This window comes from Ambystoma mexicanum, chromosome 9 (genome assembly GCF_040938575.1).
Source record: "Ambystoma mexicanum isolate Mex_15411 chromosome 9, UKY_AmexF1_1, whole genome shotgun sequence".
In the NCBI taxonomy this organism is placed as follows: Eukaryota; Metazoa; Chordata; class Amphibia; order Caudata; family Ambystomatidae; genus Ambystoma; species Ambystoma mexicanum.
The window spans coordinates 731,725,536-731,746,945 of record NC_090931.1 but is presented as its reverse complement, the minus strand read 5'-3'; the positions used below and the strand labels follow the sequence as shown (position 1 = coordinate 731,746,945).

At 44.7% G+C, this 21,410-nt stretch overlaps 1 protein-coding gene across 1 annotated transcript in view; it reads left to right on the top strand.

Moving 5' to 3' along the window:
• COL5A2 (collagen type V alpha 2 chain) overlaps positions 1-21,410 on the top strand; it is a 366,388-nt gene that overhangs the window by 313,747 nt on the left and 31,231 nt on the right. Inside the window, exons 39-45 of the mRNA XM_069615629.1 lie at positions 4,136-4,243; positions 4,346-4,399; positions 4,583-4,636; positions 7,865-8,026; positions 8,640-8,747; positions 12,093-12,200; positions 13,129-13,182. Coding sequence (XP_069471730.1) covers positions 4,136-4,243; positions 4,346-4,399; positions 4,583-4,636; positions 7,865-8,026; positions 8,640-8,747; positions 12,093-12,200; positions 13,129-13,182 — 648 coding nt within the window. The remainder of the gene's footprint in view (positions 1-4,135; positions 4,244-4,345; positions 4,400-4,582; positions 4,637-7,864; positions 8,027-8,639; positions 8,748-12,092; positions 12,201-13,128; positions 13,183-21,410) is intronic.

Below are 21,410 nucleotides of genomic sequence, written 5' to 3'. Positions count from 1 at the left end.
AGGTGTCTCGTGCTGACCATTGGTAGTGTGATAGAATAAGGTAGGGAGAAATAGAGCAGGTGATGGAATGGGATGGGTAGATAAGGGCAAATGGGCAGTGAGGGGGGATTGTGCGAAAGGTCATAACACACAGGCTCGGAGCGGAGCGTGGGGACTTTGAAGCAACTAGGTGCAGGCAACATGAAATGTTTTGTGCACTATGAGGCTTTGGGGCCAGGTAATGCTCGGGGAGGAGCACCTTAGCAGCATGATGTCGTGTATAGGGCAGTAATGCATTATTTAAGCCAGTTAAGGGATAAGAGGTAGGCAAAAAGACATTTGCTATGGGGTCATGGAGAGGCATTGTAATATCAGTATGTTTTTCCCATGTTGCATGTCAGGCAGTTAAACATTTTTTAAGCTGGTTAGAGAATATGTAGTAGTCAAAATCACATTTCAGTAGGATCATAGAGAAGCATTGCAATACTAGTACAATGTTGTACAAGAGGTGAGACATTGTAAATGCAGTTCGTATGAGCAGAGTCAGGCAGGAATACTGTGCCAATTAGCTCAGAGTAGCGACTAGCATCGGCCAGGCGGAGTTGCAGGGACAACAGTAGCCGTGCCGAGAAGTGCTCCGAGGTAGGAGGTTGCATTAGATTCGGCAGCATTACGGAGGGCGGCGGCCAGGGCCCCACTAAGGAAGTGAAGGACAGTTTGGTGAATGAGCCAGACGTGGCAATGCTGAAGATCACGGCGTGACGAGCTGGCACTGATAGAGTGCTTGGTACATACCGCAGGATGTGCATGGAACAGGGGAGAGATGCCATGACTGCAGGTCGGTACGGGTACAGCAACAAGTCGCTGAAGTGGTATAAGGTGGCAGGAATCGAGTGAGGTTGGGAGGGGTTCCACCGGAGACCAAGGTAGAGCGGTGCCAGGACAGAGCAGCGCAATGGGTTCCCAGCACATGGAAGTATTAGGCGCGGGATAGCCAGAGGTGGGTGCCAACATGAAGAGGAGGCTGGGGGACAGGATGCGTGGAATGTCAGCTTAGGAGGTGGAATCATGGCCCTGAGTGGTAAAACATTGCAGTGGCATCATCGATAGGCAAATCAGGTTAAGCAGATGCCTGCGGGTCACAAGTGTGCAGTAACGAAGAGTCAAGTGAGATGCAAGTGCCCCTCCTACCTTGAGAAGTTAGATCTCGGTCCTGCAGATGTGTGGGAGCGGGAAAAAAAATGACGGTGCCAGAGATCAAGGGCAATCCGGCAGCCACAACCAGACAGGGTATGACAGGCTCGATTAGCCTTGTGCCTGGGCCTTTGGCCTGGGCCGGCTTTGCCTGCCGGCTCAGGCAGGGCTCCTCCATAGGAGAGGAGGGCAGCCAATCGGCAGCAATGGAGGCAGGCCCTGGGACATCTAGCTTCTTTGGAAAGGATGCCGGAAGGCCGGCAGCCATCTTTACGAGATTATTTGACCTCATGGTGTGCAATGGAAGGCACGGAGGATGTGAGGGGCACCGGAGCTTCCAGTGGATGTTGTTCCCCCCTAGTAGAGATGTGGAAGGCACAGTGCACGACAGGCTCGACTGGGCTTGTGCCTGGGCCCTTGGTGTGGGCTGGCTTCGCCGGCCAGCTCGGGTAGGGCTCCTCCATAGGAGAGGAGGGCAGGCAATCGGCAGCAATGGAGGCGGGCTCTGGGACATGTAGCCTCTTTGGAAAGGATGCTGGAAGGCTGGCAGCCATCTTTACGAGGTTTTCGACCTTGTGTGTGCAATGGAAGGCACAGAGGCAGTGGGGGGCACTGGAGCTTCCAGTGGATATTGTTGCCCTCCAGGAGAGATGTGGAAGGCACAAGGCACGACAGGCTCGACTGGGCTTGTCCCTGGCCCTTTGGTCAAGCAACATCCTTTTGTATAAACAAGGGAAGTGTTTCTATCTTTACAATAGAACACAAGACTCACATACATTGTGTGTTTGCAATAATATTTCATTTTTTTTCTTTCTTTCTTTCTTTCTTTCTTTCTTTCTTTCTTTCTTTCTTTCTTTCTTTCTTCTTTCTTTCTTTCTTTCTTTCTTTCTTTCTTTCTTTCTTCACTCATATTCTCTTTTCTTTCTATATATCGTTACCTTGCTTTATGCCTTTCAATTTAGTTACTTCTACCTTCATTTATGTCTCCATTTTTATCTTTTGCTCTTTATTTCACTCTTTTTTCCTTTTTTTTCCTTTCGTGCTTTCCTTTTCTTGTTGTCACATTCCCGCTTGCCTTTTCGGTCTCTATCTTTCTCTTAATTTCTCTCACCATCACGTTATTTTTTACCTATATTTATTTTTCTGTCTGCTTCTCTCTTTCGGTTCACATTTGAAAAAGTTAGTAACTTCAGATGGCTTTGTACCCTCACCCTGAAATAGATTCTCACATTCCCACTACCTCTAGCAAAAGTAATGAATGACATCACATCACACCGCTCTTCTCTGAATGTAAGTCCATCACTATGGAACACTGGGCTTGGAGACACAAAGGATGTCCACCAGAAAGTCACAGTTTTGAGCCCTGACATCTTTATAGTGCACCTCTTAATGTTTGCTTTCAGATGGGCTCTCTTCCCATGGGTGCACCATTATTGAAACTGACGCAGGGTCAATTTAAAACGCCATCCTTCAGTAGTTGTGAGTGCATCACATAAGCCACCCCTGACCCCTGTTACTCCTGTGCTCTCCTGGATCTGCTTATCTTAGATGTGTAAGTTAACACTTCACATATTATTGGATTTGTGTCACTTTCTTTAGATGTAAAGGACACAGCATTTTATTTTGTGTTATGCAGTTATTGTCAAGGTCGGGTGACATTACTTCTCTTGGGGGGGCCCACTGTGAATGCAATGGAGGGATCCCAGGGGGGAAATTAAGGCACAACATAATCAGTTATATCGAAGTTCACAATTGTCGAGTTTCTCTACCAGAGAAATCAACATGTTGCCACGAAAGAGAGGACACTAAACACGTTGGAAGCCTATTAATGAGAGTACTTTCTGATAGATGGAAACCAAGGAATCCACTTAGAATGTTGATCAATGCGCTTTGTGTGGATATGTCCATGCCCTATCCTTCCGAATTGTTCAGTGGCTTCAACTGCAGTTGAAGATATTTAGTTGGAAGCCTGTAAGTGGCCAGTGGTAGTAGCACTACCATTTCACAACTATGTTCTCCTAGAAATCACTTTTTATCACATGTGGCATTGAGGTTTAATGAGTTTTCATGCATATTTCTATGCATTGGGCTTCATTACAAGTTTGGAGGACTGGAAATAAGGGTGCCGGTAACAACGTACCGGCACCCTTTCCAGACCGCCAAACTAAGAGTCTGCCGGTAGGGGCACAGAACTCCAAGTAGGCCTGACCTGCCGGGAGTGCAGGCCCCTACAGGCAGTCTTTTCACTGAAGCACCGGCACCGTTAACGGTGCTGCTCTTCAGGTTTCCCATTCACATGGAGTCCTACCATTTCGCCACCGCCTATGATATCCCGGTTGCATCGGGATGTCACATGGCAGAAACAGTGTTTCAGGGTCAGCGGTAGCTCGTCACCTACAGGTGGGTTTTACTGCTGATCCTGTAATGAGGCCCATTGTTTCCTTACATCAGAAACATGGCCCTCATTACGAGTATACCAGTCGGGGAAAAAAGCGCTGGCAACAATGGTTACCAGCACCTTTTTTGGGCCGGCATAACCTGCCGGTAGGGGCAGTGAGCTACCGGCAGGCCTGACCTGCCTGTAGTTCAGGCCCCTATCCTTGGGCTCATTACGAGTTCGGGTGTGTGGTAAAAAAGGTTGGCAATGCAGTGGTAATGGAGCTACCACTGCATTCCCCCTGCGTTACCACACTGCCAACTACAGTTTTGGAGGTACGCCAGCGGTAATTCGTCCGCCTCACCACCCAAAAAAAGGCAAAATCCCCATGGAGTCCTATGGACTCCAATTAATGGGGACTGATACTGCCTACCACCACTTGTAATCCAATGGTATTACCACCAAGATACCACATAAGGCTGATTCCCTCAACATTGATACATTAGACCCTGTGAATCCTTCTGTGTATTTAACATTGATTGGTAGTGTATACTGATATGCACATTATTATGCCTTTCCCTTTAGGGTCCTGATGGGCAACCTGGTGTCAAAGGGGAACCTGGAGAGCCTGGACAAAAAGGGGATGCAGGCTCACCTGGGCCTCAGGGTCTTTCTGGATCTCCTGGTCCCCCGGTAAGGGAGAGCATAGCATCTTTTTTGGAGATTGTTTTTTTTTTGTTTTTTCAGATCATAGCATATGTATTCTGACACGCATCATTTCTTCTTCCAATATAGGGACCTCACGGTGTGAATGGTCTGAAGGGAGGAAGAGGAACACAAGGACCACCTGTAGGTGACATTCTAAAGCTGGTTTCTGTTAACGTATATTTCTCTAGAAATACTTGTCCACCAATTTTAGCACAAGAATGAAAAGTCATCTGCATGTGTCTTAGTAGCAAGGGTGTGCACATGGGACGCATGTTTCAGATACTGATTTGCATCCAAGTTAATGATTTGCATATTTTTACATAGGGGGCCACCGGATTCCCTGGATCTGCAGGTCGTGTTGGACCTCCTGGATCTGCTGTAAGTAGAATGGTTCATTCTTTTGTAATGATTGCTTCCTCCTTAAAATGCATTTAGGGTTGTTGTACTGAGACTTCTCTGAAATGAACTGATATTTAGATAAAATAATGATTTTTTGTATTTTTTATTTTGGTTTCCAGTGTACACAAAGCTTGTGAGTCATTGCATAATGTTAACTTTGAAGTATGTAGCTACCTTTTGTAGAGGTTACAGGTCACCGCCTGCTGCTGCAGAAAATCCATGTTCTGAAAAATGATGAAGACACATGTTAACAAATTACTGATGCAAATAGTCATGGTCATACAAAATAAATAGATCACAATCTAAAATGATCTCAATACCTGGGTTACAATTGATAGATACATGTCTTTGTCAACATAGCTCTGTGCAGGCTTATTTCAATGTTCTTTGGAAGGTCATTTAATGCTGTGTCACGTTGGTTGTGTCCTTGAGGTTAGCTGGTTGGAATGGTTGGATCAACAATTCACTGTTGCGCAGCAGGATTCAAGGGATCTGGTGGTCGATCCTACATGTTGATAAAATAGGCAGAGATTGGAAATCATGTTTTAAGCATTATGGAATGCTGATCAATAAATGATGCTTGAAAGGCCCACTTTAAGCATATGTGAGGACATTCCTGATGGCCAGAATAGGTTATGTCTGGGGGAATTGCAGGGGATTATGTTGGCTATTGCCAAACTATGTCCCCATTCTATCCCTCTGCCCACTCTTCCCCTTTTCCCCCTCAGCCCCATCCCCCATAATACCCTTTCATCTGTCCACCCCTTCCTCACACTACTCTAAACCCAGCCACTCTTTCTTGTCTCCCTCTAATCCAACTCATTCTTTCTCGTCCCTCTCTACTCCAACCCTACCTCACTCGTCTATGTCACACCTCTCTCTTTCCCACTCACACCCCCCACTCTACCCTCACCCATCCCCACCTCACACCACTCTACCCATACCTTTCCGGCCTCAACCCTGCCCGCCCAGCCTTCCACACCCACCTTAATTTACCCCTGCCTATCTCCATCAGCCCACCCTCCCTATCTCACCTCTGCCCTAACACACTCATCCTAGCTCATCCCCATACTATCCCACCCACCCGCAATCTAGCACAGCTTTCCTACCTCATACATGTTCACCCACCCTTCTAAATCCTCCCTTCAAACACCCATCCCACCGCACACCTGATAATCGCCAACAACCCACCCACTCTAGCTCATCTCTGCCTGTCCCCACTAATCCTAGCTCCATCATGCATACCATGCTCATGCCTGCCTACCACGCCCACCTTAGCGCACCCTTTCTCCCTTCCACCTTAGCTCACCCATACCCCCACCACCTTAGCCCACCCTTACAATCACCATGCTTACCATCAAACTTCAAAACATGGTGTTTGCTGGCAAGTACCATTATTAACATACATAGTAACATAGTAAAAACCTTCTGTACACTTCAGTGAAGAGAATCTTTCTACATGTGTATTACAAAAGTTGTTCTTCAGCAAGTACTATTTTTCAGACATGTTTGGAATTGCTGGCTAAGTAGGGCCCAAGTATTTGAATGTAAAATGCAATAAACAACTACAAGCGCCAAAATGATTGGCTTTTGCAGTACTTGTTGGCTCATGGCACATTATATTATGGCTTTATATTCGCAAGCATCAGGACTGCTGTTCATTTGATGGGCATCCTTAGCCGCCAGGTAGGATAGAACATTGGAAATAACACTGTAGCTTTAAAATGAAGTTTTACTATTTGGAATCAAACCCCGCTGCTTCGAGGAGCCGTGTCAACCTAGCAATCTTTATTATTAATATCATACTTTTCCTCACCACTGTCCTTTGGCATGGATGAAGTCAGGAGTGCCAACAGACTTCTGTGTAATATTAAATCATCTTCGTAATGCCTATAGGCATTAAAAGGAAGAGGTCCTGAAAATGGTGTACAATTTTTAAAGAGCATATTCCAGGATACAAGTATCTTTGTTGGCTCTGTCCTTTGGCCAGAAGAACAACACTGGTGGCACTTAATGCTGGCAACTGTCTGCCAGAAGATTTGTGCTTTTCCCCCACCCGATTCCCATCAAATTGTTTATAGGACCGTCATGGTACAACCCACACACACTGGTGGCATTTCCTTCTTTGCATTTTGTGCTCCAGAAGCAACGTGCCAGTGTATAATCTGTGGTGTCTGCCCTCCACCAATCAGATTGGCTACCACTTTGTTTCCAGATGTCTGTAGTGTAGTTTTGCCATCCAGCTGCTGGCATGTTTTTGTGCTGTGCACAGCAGAAGAGTAGCACTATGTCCATCATATGGACCAGTGATCTAGCTGTGCACCACCCTGGGCTTGAAGGGACGTTTGGGCTTAACTTCAGACACCAATGTTTAAATCAAGAGCGTATGTGGTGATTGGGTTTGTTAGGCATGGCGCACTTTCACGCAGAATCCTGCTTTATTTCGATCCTACATTTAGCCATAAACCCCCGGGAGCATTCATGCTGAAAATTACATTCTGTCACAGTCTAAGATGTGTCTCTAATTTATCTTAGTTTCATATGCTGTAGTCATGAACCAGTCAAACCAAGGATTTCCAATTATAGTCCAGTACACGGAGCTTGGCGTTCTAATGCCCTGTGGCCCTCAAGCAACACCAAAGCAAACCTAAGTTCCTTATCGAGATACGCCAATCCCCAATGTTGAGTCATTTATGCCTGGGTGGTAGGATGGGGACAGGAAGCTAACGGCTTGCTGCACCAGTCACTGGATATACATTTCACTTACAAAACTGCTCAACTATTCAACTGCTCTCCTCAGAAATATGAGCTGCGTCATAGCATTAACCTTGGCGGTTGTGATGAAGAAAAGGATGCTGGCACGTTCAACCGAAAATCAAATCGTTATTTTTATTTACACACATTATATTATTTAGGAACCAGTGACACCGCGAGAGAAGGATAGAAACGCTGTGAGTGAGAGAGTGAAATGAAATACAAAGACAGAGTGAATGAAAAAGAGAGGGATGCAGAGACTAAGAGAAAATGTGAGAGGTAGAGATAAGGAGAGAGGACGAAAGAAAAAAAACATATATATAGAGAGCGAGAGAGAGAGAGAGAGAGAGAGAGAGAAAGAAGGGGAGGGATGGGTACAGACGCACAAACAGGTGTTTACTCAGTCTCCTGCTACCCCTCTAACTATGGAACCTTCTACTTCTACTTTTTTAGGGAGCGCCTGGCCCTGCCGGCCCTATCGGTGATCCAGGTAAAGAAGGCCCGCCAGGTGTTCGAGGTGAACCTGGTTCTCACGGGCGTGTTGGAGACCGAGGCCCTGCTGGACCAGCTGGTAGCCCTGGCGACAAAGGGGACTCTGGAGATGATGGACAAACAGTATGTTTGAGGCTGTTCTATTTGCTCAATTCATAGTTTGGTAGCAACGCGCCCATATTCTGAGCTACTGATAGAGTGCGGATAAAATGGGTCGGTTCAGACTGACATCAGTTGGAACATAGGTGAATACACCTGCATCCTGCGGAATAGAATATAGTTAATTTCATTGTTGCTATATATTTCACCATATGCAATATATTTTGGATCTTCTACGTTCTTGTAAATTCTAATCTCATGGACCTGTTAGATATTGTATAGCTTGTTTCTGTTCAAAAGCAATCAAAACTTTTCTATAAATTACCTCTTAGACTTACCTAATTCTTACCTTGTTTGAAGTGTTCACCATTTCATTACATCCAACCTACTGTCTATTCCAGTATATATATATATATATATATATATATATATATATGGAAAGATACAATATTGAAAATGAGTGTGATAAATTGAGCTGTTTCTAGAAGCCACTATAACGATGACCCTTTAAATCATGACTTAAAGGTTTGTGACACTGTATATTAAATGGCTTGGGGATTTCCCTCACCTTTCCAGTACTTTATCTCTGGTTACTGGATGACGGTTTCAATGTATTTTTTTCTATGATGTCTTTTAGGGCCCTGATGGTCCTCCTGGGCCTTCGGGAACAACTGGACAAAGAGGTATTGTCGGGATGCCGGGTCAACGAGGGGAACGGGGTATGCCGGGCCTGCCAGGACCAGCTGTGAGTCACATTGCATCCTTCTTCATTAACCTGTAATATCTTCCATGCGGTCATCAGAGTAACACCATAGTGGACGTACCCATGCCAACCTAAATTAGACAGCATTAACATGCGCTACTGACTGTATGAAAGCTATTAGCATATTTTAAAATACCAATGAATTAACAGTTTACAAGTCCCAGGCTACTATGCAAGTCTATGCAAAAAGGGCGAGCATACTCGTCCTTGGCATTTAAGGGGTTAATGTGGAAACTATATTGCCATTGTAGGAATGCAATGAATGAGTGCATTGCTGCACAATGCAGTGACTTGGAGAGATTACACTTGAAAGATGAGAAATAGTCATTGCAGATGGGGACCAAATTAATACATGTCGTCTCACTTAGCACATGTGCGCAGCAGATCACTAATTTGAACGCAAGATCAAAAAGCACGGTCACCCAAATGTCGGCAGGGATAGTCCTGAAAAATGGTAGTGCGCAGATTTTAGAGCTGTGCTGACACTGGCATTGCAGCATAAATGTCTCCATAGGTTTAAAAATTCTCCATGGTCCCTTTTTAGAATTTCAACCCACTTTCTTTAAAATTCGCACTAAAGTGAAATGCCTTGTTTTCAGGAGACACTCCCACTTTAGAAGCAGTCGCGTGCATTTGCTGTTCCTACTTCATGGGGTGACTCTGAAGGCTTACCGATTGGAAAAGGAGCTCCATTAGTATAGTTAGGGCACATTGAGGGGCAAAGGGCATGGGATATCTGCATTTCCCAGCGCCGACACAACCTAAAAATAGGAAAAGGGAATAATTGCAGGGATATCCTCAAAAACAATCACATTGCTGTTTCTAAACTTATTTGCTCAAAAGAAGGCCAAGTAGGGACACCATCACTTTAGGGAAGTGAGGGAGGTGCACAGCTCAAGTGTGAGGCTCAAGTGTGAGTTATAAAGGGGTTTAGTACAGCTCCAAGGCATCCTTACCTTGGGTTTTGCTCCTTCAGATGGGATTGGGCTCCTATTTAGTAAATTGCCTAAATCTGACTCCTTTGTCATTGTAGATCTTTCATACAACTTAGAGCAGGTAGTACAAAGAGAAAGTGTATTAAGGGTGGTCCCACTGGAAAGCCTTCATGCATCACATTCAGCCTGAGTTCCATAAGGTACAGACCAACAACAACCCCATCCTCTCTTAGAGAAGAGATGGATTTCCCTTCCAGCAATTGCTAAGTGGCATCTCTATATTGGCATTTCCATTGCTATCATACACATGGAGGCTCTCTGTAGGACACCACTTAGCTTTAGTGCATCTGCCTTAAGTCATTGCGAGAATGTAAGTCCTGTTGTTAAATATTAATCATGCTTTAGTGAAAAAGAGGTTTCTGCAATAACCAGCGGCTGAAAGTAGGTTATGTCCCGCACATCAGACACAAGACCCGTTTCATTTGAGACTTTCTCTGACCAGGTTTCCTGATTTTTCCCTTATTTATCAGTGGCCTCAGCTGTGCACATCTGTTCGAACGTATGTCTCTCTCGAGTCAGCGTCCCCTCTCTCCCCATGGGAGTGTCCTTGCACAGCTGCATTTGTTTGCTGCCCTGGTCGGTGCCAAACCTTGTCCCTTACAGTGACGTACAACCTACTGTACAACAGCGTGTGCCTACATTGAACGCCTGTGTAAATCCACTACCGAGTTTAATGGCCAGACATTAATCCTGCAAGAGATGCTTCCATGCATGGTTCTGGCGAGTGCCTGCTGCAGAGTGAGCTACAGTGGCAAAAACTAGGAACGTCCTGTGAATGGTGACTAATAGGCCTGACCCCACACTGGAGAGAAAGCTCAGGTACAAGACTTCCTAAGTCAAATGTGGCAGCCTGACACTGATTTAGTGGCTGTGAACATCTTGCAGTACTTTAAATGTCTGCAAAGCGAAGTAACACTATGGCCCCATTACAGTGTTGCTGGTAGGTGGCGGGTTACCAGCAACACTGTAACATTGTTTCCTCCGCCTGACTTCCCGGTGCCACTGGGATATTATGGCATGCGGCAGAAACAGTAAATCCCCATTCCTGGGAATGGGGTCACTGAAGCATTGGCCTGTTGCTAACAGTGCCGGTGCTTCAGTGAAAACACTGACGGCAAGGGCCCCTGCCGGCAGGCTCTTATTTTGGCAGTCCTGAAAGGGTGCCAATACGTTGCTACTAGCACCCTTATTTCTGGACCGCCTAACTCATAATGAAGCCCTACGTCTGGGATAAGTGCTTGAACTCAGACCCCAAATCCCTATTTCACATAAGGGTCTGCACCGTTACCATGTCGAAAGCGGGGCTTAACCCTGAAGCATATTTGAAGAGGAATCATGGGGAAGCTCTGCTGGTCTCTTCATGCTCTAAGGCTCTGTTCAGGTACGCTTCTGATGACCACGATCTGCTAGATATCTGGGGACACACCAGTGGGAGCTGAGAAACTGATGATTCCTTGACTTGACCTGGTGGACACTGCAGAGTCCTAGCTCCCAAGAAAGCCTTACTCCAGCCTTCCTGCAGTGACCCAACACGAAGAGGCAAAAACGCTGGAGACGGAGAGCACCAGCAGCAGACACAGCTCCAGGCCTGTGGTTGCCACCAAAGAGAAAGAACAATCTACAATACAAAAGCAAGCTATAGTTGTTGTTGGGACTGGACTGGGTCCATTTCCTAACTGAACTGCCTCCTTGGAACTCTGTCTGCTTCATAGTTCCCTGGGGTACAATTTCAGTTAACCGCTCAGCTGCACCATATCCTACCTATAGCCGCTGTACTTCTCGGCCCAGCTGCATCACCATTTTCTCTACAGCACTTTCTCTTGATTGAAAGATCCTGCTCATCACCACCAAAGCTGCTGCTGCATCCCTGGAACACAAAAACAAGCCTTTTAGCATCACTATGAGCTTTGCTACTGTCGACACCCTTTCTCTCTGTGCCATTGCCATAGGATTTGCTTGTTTGGGACTTGGCTGTGTTATTTATTGATTACAACAAACCACTGCTATATAGGTAACCTATGCACACAAAGAACATAAAGTACCATACACATTTTCCATCTAAGTCATTCATGACCAACCAGCCATAGAGCCATAACCATCCTCTCATTCCATAGTAAACACAGGTGAAGTTGTATTGGTTATTGATGCATAGGTTCATTCTTCATTTCTTCGTATAGAAGGTTCCGCTATGCACCTGACTGGTGAACCTCTATTAACGTACTTGGCACTTATATATAATATATGGATAAAGAACATCCTTGATTGCGTAAAATTCTTCATTGTTTTACATTTCCTCTCAATAGGCCATTGATATCACATCTTATCGTTATAGGGAACTCCAGGGAAACAAGGCCCAACAGGTCAAACTGGTGATAAGGGACCACCAGGCCCTATCGGCCAACCAGGTTCTACAGGCCCAGTTGGGGAGAATGGTCCAGAAGTAAGTATTGTCTTGATTATTGTACATTTTATTTCATTTGTGCTGCATGGACCATCAGGATAAAGGCCTGGCTGAACAGCCATAGTCATGTTTTACTCCATCATGCGGTCTCATCAGTGGAAGGCGGTGGGGGAGGGTAGGTGGAGGCTCTAATTCCCCATTCTCTTCATTTATAAAAAAAAAAAAAACATAACATCATCAGGTTTTTTATGGAAAGAATTCCTTCATGCAAATGGAAAATGCATTCATAAAGCAAAGGAGCGGATTCACAAGTGATGCCATGTACTCTATAACCCATAACCTGTTGTACTTACATGACTGATTGGGTGATTCACAAACATTTCCAACTTACTAAATTATGCCTGTCATAGTATACATGTGAACATGTATGGTATTAATGCACATTGATAGCACACAACAGTTTTCTTAAACCACTGCCTATATAGTTTTTGCACTTCAAATGATATGTACATGCAACGTTCAAATAGTTGTGGGATTTAGTAACATATTCTTGACTTTGCTTTTACACTGAATGTTTTCCCTTCCTGTGCACCTTATCTGACAAGGATGCCCTTTTCCTTCGTTGATTTCATTGGTGATGCTGTGAGTGGCAGGTTGTCAGCTGGATTGGAGGCTGCTGGCCTAAGGCATTGCTGTAAGGGCTCAATATTGCAACTCTGCATTGGTGGCTTTTTTTTCACTGGCCCTCCTCTTAAGCCCCGGTGGTATTCTTATGAAGTGCTGGTGAACGTGTCAATAGTGCACACTTGCCAACACCAATAGAGAAGGAATACCGTTGGTAATATTTCGCTTAACAATGCCACACCCGTTGGGGCAGGGCCACATTTCACTCGATAATATTTTCTGCAATGAGAATATATGTATTGAAATTGAATAAAAGACCTTTCTGTTTTGTTATTCCTCTTAGGGCTCAGCTGGCAACGATGGTAGCCCAGGACGGGATGGCACTGTTGGACAACAGGTAAGGGAGCATTTACATATTACCATCTGTGCCCTTTGTTGACTGCTTCTCGTTTTATGAAACCCAGGCATTTTTGAAGAACAGTAAAGTATTTATAATTCAGGGCATTAACATGCTGTGCGATATTTCTTATTGCATTTACGAGGCAGCTGAGGTTATGATGGATCACAAGAAGTTTAGCCATATGCTATTTTGATGCTGACAAATTATTTCATTATATGGCAAATGTAGAGTGATAACCATTCTTACCGGTGTTCATCATTGGATTATATTGGTACTGTAAGAATTGGTACTGTGAGATATTTTCCCCTGCCACTTTTCTGTTAATACCGGTTTATATAATTGTGGCTTCCTTGAGTAGTCATCAGAAGACTTAGTACTGCACTAGGCACACACCAGATGTTACCACTGTTTATTGTAAATTGACTAGATCACACAATAACAGACCATTACACAGGCTTCTAAGTCCATATTGTTATATGAAGATATTTCTTTAACTCAGTCAACAAGGTAAGGGGCATTCATTCCATTGGTTATAAATAAGAACAAATGAAACATATTCAAGGTATAAAAGGAAGCATATTCCAAAATCAATCAGTAAAACATAAATTCAACCATGCATGCTGTTAGAAAAAGAAAAACAGAACATGCAATTTCACACTGACATTTTACTTTGGTTTCTAGAACCCTAAACTAGCATTCGTTGATAATGTATGTACCATGGAATGATATCCTTAGTCACTTCCCCCCCTGTTTATTATTAGTAGATTGGGGAAGAAATTAGGACACACCCTGGCAAGCACCTTAGTTGGTTTATGAAAGCAAATACATTTTAGAAACAGTTTTGTAATGTATTTTAGCTGCACTATGATGTGCAGTCCCATCTGTACTAATTGTACAAGAATTTTAATCCTTTTAATTCATTTTAAATTTTGCTAATGTAAGAATGCTTTAATGGTTAATACTGCTGAATAAAGCTTGCCTGAACACAGAAACAGCCTCAACTTGTATTTACTCTTTGCTCCTTAACTAAGGTCGGGTTAGTCTGAGGTTAGAGTTAATGGGCTCTCTTGCAGGGCAGAATTATTTGCATAATCAATTTTGGTTCAGGCAACTTCTTTGGTCTCTAAGTAACCTAGAGATAAAAGGAGCTATTCCTTTTGATTCAGTTTGACCTGGCCAAATCACCCCTTGCAAGAATGTCCAGTTTTTTGGACCGTATTAATACTCACTTGAGACCCTTGTATTACCAGCCCTTCTGACCTACTTGCCGTTTCATCACCTGTCTCAGTACCAGTCACAGCAGCCCCACCTTCGCCCTGTCCTGTTGAGCTGCCAAGTAAACAGATAATCACTTCGCTCACTGCAACTTTCAAGGCTCCAGCAACGCTTGGCAAAATGCCTTCTGCCCGAACAGCACACCTACCAAATGAGGAGCCTGGCTTTTATCACCAGAGGAAAGCCTTCCAAAGTTCTAAAAACAAAGCCCTAGTTCTTGGCTCACAATCAGAACTTGTGATATCTCAGCCCCATTCTTTTAAAAAAAATCTCAGCAGAGCAGGCTCCAACGTGCAGCAAAACCCAGCCCACAGACTCATACAGAAAGCCAAGGTCAAAAGCACCCAAAAGCCAAGAGCTACACCATAAAGACCTGCATTCCAGCTTGCAGCCCATTACATGGCTTTCTCAGAACCCAGGCCAGGACATGTAGATGTTGGGACAGTTTTTCTAAAGTCCAACTAAGGGCTTCACAAAACCATACATCTGAGGCAGTACATAAACTCCACTCTTAGTACAAGGCTGTACCACCTGAGAATGAAGTAACATGGACAGAGCAGCCAGGCCTGTCTTTGGAGGGAGAGAGGGCTATAGCTTGGTACAATGAAATTGTAGCATACATATGGTCCAAGAAAACACTGAAACACTATGAATTGTGTTCAATAAATGGTTTATTTAAATAAAAGCAGGCCCAGATAAATCTTAGATAAATAGGTACTATAGCATGTCATATATACACAATCATAAAAATAAACTCAATACTTAAGGGATACAACCCAAAGTATAACCTTATTAAGAATAGCAATCAGCAGTTCAAGGTGAGTCCAACCTATAAAACATTCAGAATGCAATCAGCTATTTTTGGTGAAGTAAAACCAGGTTGCATTTACTATTTGAATACAGTCAGTAATTCAAGGGTAGTAGACCCTGTCAGTCATACAGTGACACTCAGTTAATAAATCACATAATAAACCAACCCTGTTAAAAGTATAATTCTTGCAATATTACTTTTTAGAACTCTGTTCAGAGTTAGTAAAACAAATCATATACTTTCTGGAGAGGCCTAAAGCTACTCAATGACAAGTATTAACACACAATAACTATTTTTGAATGCACTCAGCAATTCAAGGAAAGTAGAACCCAATTACACTTTAAGAAAGACCCAAGGTCTGTCAAGGTAAGTAATGGACCATTTGACTATTTTGGAACTGCTCTAAGCAGTTTCAGGGAAGGCACACACCAGTCTTACAAGTTAAGAAGAGCAACAGGTATTGAAAGTAAGTAACCATTTACTTTTAAGAGGGACGTCAGATGCAAATAATGCCTGAAGGACTGTTTTAGGTCTGTATAAAGCAGATCAGGAAAAGCAATCCCATGTGGTACACTTTGAGAAGAACACAGTGTTATTCAAGGAAGGTAAACCCTATTGGTAAGCTTGTACACTCATTCAGTTAAGCAAAGATAAACAGCACCATCACATATTACTTTTCAGAAAGGGGAAACACCATTCAAAGTAAGTAATTCAACTTATATCCTTTTCAGAGAGCACACTACAACTCAGAAGTAACTTAAGGACACTTTGTAACTTCTTCTTTCACACAAATACTGCCCCACTTATTCTTTGAGCAAGTAAATACTTTTATACTGGTTATACTTTTCAAGACAGAATCCTTTTCTTACCCAGTCCTTCCCTAGTCTATTGCATGAGTTCTCTTAGAGGAAGAAGAGGGACCCTAGTGGACTAGGTGCCAGCTGTAGGCAGGTTGAGATAGGGTTCAGTTGCAAGAAAGTCAAAGTTCCAGAGGTGATCTTCTTTAAAAAAGTAAGTACTCACTTTCAAAGTTAGTTAAAGTGTTCAGGAACCTCTGAGAATGCTCCCTATATGTTTTCCAGCAATAAGCCTGGGCAAGTGGTATAGGCAAACTCCCACCTGCAAAAATCACCCGCTCAGCCTCACATGATGTACCCCAGACTTAAGGTAATACACAAGCCCACACAGTACCTTTGGAGAAAAGAAGAGCTTCAGAGTGGATGCCCTTAGGGTGCCGCAGCACAGGACTTGGTCCCTGGAATCTAGGTCTGATGACAAAAGAACTGGAAACTGGATGGGAACTTGCAGCAGCAGTCATCAGATGAGGTTTCCATTAATGGATACTTCATGGATTCCTGTGGCTTCAGTGGATTCGGTGCCTTTTTACAGCAGCTTGATGAAGAATGAATATTGCTGATCAGATTCTCTTCACTCTCTCGATCCTGCACTCTGGCGAGGGGACTTCAGGGATTCAGATTGTGACACTGTAGAGCCAGAAGGAGTCCACCAAAGTTTTGGTGGATTAGGACTTTGGGAAACCACGCACCACATAATGGCTTGAGTTGCCAGGGTATTGGGTTTTGCAGCCCAGCAAGGTTACAGCACATTGTGGGATGGCTCATAAAGCAGGTATTCGTAAGACTAGTGGATCTCACCAGCCTTTGGGTAGGAGTCTTCATATTCAGGAACCCCAGGTAGATTCGAACAAAGGGTTACAGCAGGCTCCGGTTACACAACAGTCTCCCCACTCACTGGAAATGACTACAGCCATATTTTCTTCATCTTCCTCTTTGGTTTCAGCTCCAGTGGTTGATTTGTCAGCAAATTTCAGATTCAGAGTATTTATCAGGAACTACAGAACAACTTCTGAAATCTCCCCCAGCATTTTACCGAAAGGGGTGATCTGGCTGTCCAATTGTGACATCTGGCCCCCCACTGGGAGTGTGTTCCTTTCAGGCAAGGTGGAAGACAAAGGGCTGCAGAGCTTTGGACTCCTCCCACGCTTCCTGCCTTCTCAGACACTCTGGAGCCTGGGTGGGGAATTCAAAGGATTCCCGCCAAAAGACAAAACTTCCACTGAGGTCGTTCCTACCTAGAATAGGTGAGTTGGTGAAAAAAGAAGACAGGTAGCCATTAGGTGACCGATGTGTCCTTTATCGCAGATGCGACAGCAGTCTGCATGTCAATATCATGAAAAGTTAGTAGAAAATATCCACTGCTACCAGCCACTCATATGGGCTTGACACTGTAACAGGAGAATTGAGAAAAGGGATACAATAGGCCTCATTAAGAGGTAGGCGGCCGCGGAATGAACGGACCGGCACCGTTCATTCCGGGCCGCCACATTACATGGTCTGCAGCGGGTCCCGCTCTGAACGCCTGGCCAGATTAGATGTGCAGAGCGGGACCCGCTGGCAGACCAGGATGCCATCATTAACGGGCCCATTGTTAGCATCATCCCCATTCCCATTGAGCCATATGGGGGCTCAAATGGGAATGGGGGTGTACTGGGTCCCGAGAATGGGAATTACCAGGGCCGCTAAAGTCGGCATGGCCCGGTAATTCCCTATTTTTGGGACCGGGACGCAGTTACCTGTTTGGGGGTAGCCATGCTTCTAAGAACGACAAATGAGGCCTAATGTGTCCCCTCAGCACTCCACGTAAGGTGGGGTCAGCTGATCTCACAATAAAAGCACAGGTAGGTAATATTTATCCCCTATCCTGGTAACTTAAAAAAAAGTACAGGAAACTAAAAGAGGGAAGCTCAAGGAGCTGCCAGCAACACTGCACAAAGGTTGCTACATGCTGCGATAGTAAAATACAGATGTCTAAAAAATATGGAGGAAAGCAGACTCCATCAAACATAGCCAAACAGGGTTCAGGTAAAAACCAAAAGTGCTGAGGGACTCACTATGTGGGGAGAATTACAAACCAGATGGAAATTCTACCTAACAGTAGCGAAGGGCGATTCTGGTGAAAATGGGAACAGTGAAAATGGTGAAAATGGGAACAGTACAGTTTTGTCCACCCAAATCATCACACAAATTCTTAAGGTATTTAAAAATGGCATTGTCAGTGAACACAGATCTAATAATAATATATTTCCATTCACTATTAGTGAATGTATGCCATAAGTGCATAGTATTCTAGGTGAAATGAAAATGTACCCTGATGTTGAAACTGGCATTGAAAATGAAACTCAATACAATAAGGCATCAATTTGTGATGCCAGGGGTGCCCTATGTGTATCTGTAATGGTGTATCTCATGTATTCTCTAGATTAGGTCAAAAGACCTTTAAAAAAAAAAAAAAAAGATTGATTTAGAAAGACGGCACAGAGCGGTCTTTCTAAATTGAACTGTGACGCCCCTGCCGCACACAAGTGCGCCCAGGGGCTGACGGGCACAGGAGTTTTGGGTAAGTGAATGTGAGGCTGTCTGTGTATGTACGACCTGTGTGTGTGTTTGTGCGTGTGTGTGTAGTCAGTGTGTGTTCTGCTGAGGAGGGGGTGGTGGGTGGGGAAAAGTGGGGTTCGGGGTTGTGAAACCCCCAATTTAGAAAATAATCTAGAGGGGTTGGGCAGGGCTAGGGGAAATAAGTCACATTTTAAAGCCGACACAAAAACAGGCGAAAAAAGTCAGTCTTTTTTGTGTTCTATCTTTAAAATGCAGAAATATGACATAGAACCGATGATTCAGGTACACAGTCAGTTGCTGCTCAGAATAATTTATAACAGTTCCTCAAATTTGGATTATTAGTTAATACTGATAATAAGAGGCTGCACCACTTAGGTGGTGAGTTGGCCCTCAGGGTTTATTCTGGCATTCGCTCAGTGTGATTAGTGTACGACCTCACACTATTTGGAAAAATTACCTTCTTTTAAATTGTATTTCCTGTTACTGACTCCGTGTGTTATCACGGGTCATCAGCGCCTGACTGGGAATTCTTATCATTTTTGGTTGTGCAATCAGCATTCTACTTTTATACATTTATTTGACTTTACTATTCTTGTTATTTAATGTTACTTTTGTTGTTTTCCTTGACCTGCCTGCAGCTTCCATGCTGCAGTCAGCGTGAGGCTGCCTGGCCTCTCCACTCGCACCAGGCACGCTCCCGTGGCAAGTCTATCTTTCCTTTTTCACATGCATGTATTGGGTAGCGGCTGGCTCCTCTCTCACTCGCCTGGGCGGCAGATGCCATATGCATATTTAAATGTCACCGGAAGCTCCTCAGCTTGGTTAAAGTCCGGCCAAAGTCAGTCCCATCTGCGCTCATCCACGCTTCAGGTGGGCTATGGGCATCCCGGATGGTGGTCCTAGTATGCTGCACTCATGCATCTCTGCTATTATGATGGCTTCCTCAAAAAACGTGTTTCCCCTGGGCTGGCAACATGACATCGCGGACATGCATCCTGTGCCTGCTGATGGGAACTTACAGGTGAAATGCTTGCTCTTCAATGCTCGCTCACTTCCTGTGCATGCTCTCAATTACTACTCTATCTTGCAGGACCATCTTCCTGACTTGGCATTTGTAACCGAAACATGGCTTGAAGCTTGTTCCGTACCTTCTCTGGTTCATGGCGTGCCTGCCGAATATCGGATTTTTCATTTGGACAGGGTTCCTGCCAGGGCTGGCAGCGGGATTGCTTTGATCTCTCACACTAATTTGGAGGCTTCATTGTTTCGGGTCGTGGTTTCTGCCACTCAGACTCTCCACCTTTCACTGATCTACCACCGCCCTGGATCTGACCCGTTGTTTTCTGCAGCATTATCTGAACTGGTGGCTGCTCTCAGACTACAGTTTGAGCTGCTGTTGGTCCTGGGAGATTTTAATTGTCATCCCAATGACCCCAGGGACACACAGACAGCTTGCCTTATCTCCACTTTCTCGGAGATGGGCCTTATCCAGTCTTTAGTGGGATCCACTCACCACTCAGGAAATACTTTGGATCTTATCATTTTCCCTCCCTCACTTGTTCTATCATTTGCTCCATTCTCTGTGCTATGGTCTGACCATTTCATTATTCCTTTTTTGTCTGAGCTTCCCTCAGCATTGCCCCTGGTGCCTCTCCCTTGGCCTCCTAAAAGACAGTGGGGAAGGATTAAGTACCTTCATAGTACTCTAGCCCTCACTCAGCGACAGTGAGGCGGATCTCCCTGTAACTTTCAGACTACTGGCTATATCTCCTGCAGCTGATGCTCCCCCCCTAACAATTTGCAAACCTTGTGCTCGGCCTTCTGAGCCATGGTTTTCGGCCGATCTGGCCAAGCTGCGGCTTGCCTGCAGGCCAGCCGAATGTAAGTGGTGCATCTCGTACTGCACCCCATCTCGCCTTGTTCTCCAGCAGGCGATAACTTCTTGACAGCTTGCCATCACACAGGCTAAATGTGCTCTTTAGCCTCTCCCGTGGAAGCCTCGGTCAACTCCTCTAAAGAGCCTTTTAATGTTGTCTGTTCTCTTTGCTCCCCTTCTTCTACAGTGGTGGCCCCTCCCAAAGGCTTCGTGACTCTTTGTCTATTTTCTTTGAGGAGAAAATCTCGACCATCCATCAGAAAATATCTGATACATATGTTTCACTTCTACTCTCCATCAGTCTAGGCCCTAGTAAGCTGGTCTTCTTTTCCAGTTTTTTCTGAGGCCAATGTGGTCTCAGGAGCACTTGCTCTACATCAGCCTTCCGGTCCATCCTATTCCTCTTAACATCCTGAAGGACATTTGCCCCAGCATTTTGCATCTTCTTATGGCAGCGGTTAATGCTTCCTTTGCGTCACCTCACATTCCTTCACATTTTAAGCATGCTCTGATTTTTCCTTTGTTGAAAAAACCTAAGCTGTTCTTTCCAATTTCCGACCCATCTCCCTCCTTACTTTCCCTATGGAGCTGTTGGAAGCTTTGGTGACTCCACTTCTTTGAGCTTTTCTGGAGGACTCTGGTTGCCTAGATCCTTTTCAATCTGGATTCCGGCCTGGATGGGGAACAAAGTCAGTTCTTATGGCAGTGGCTGATGATCTTGCTCAAGTTGTGGATCAGGGTGGCATGGTGGCTCTGATCCTGTTGGATCTTTCTGCTGCATTTGACACCGTGAAAAATGCCATCCAGCTGGGGAGACCATCCGTGGCTGGTTTCTCAGGCCAGATCC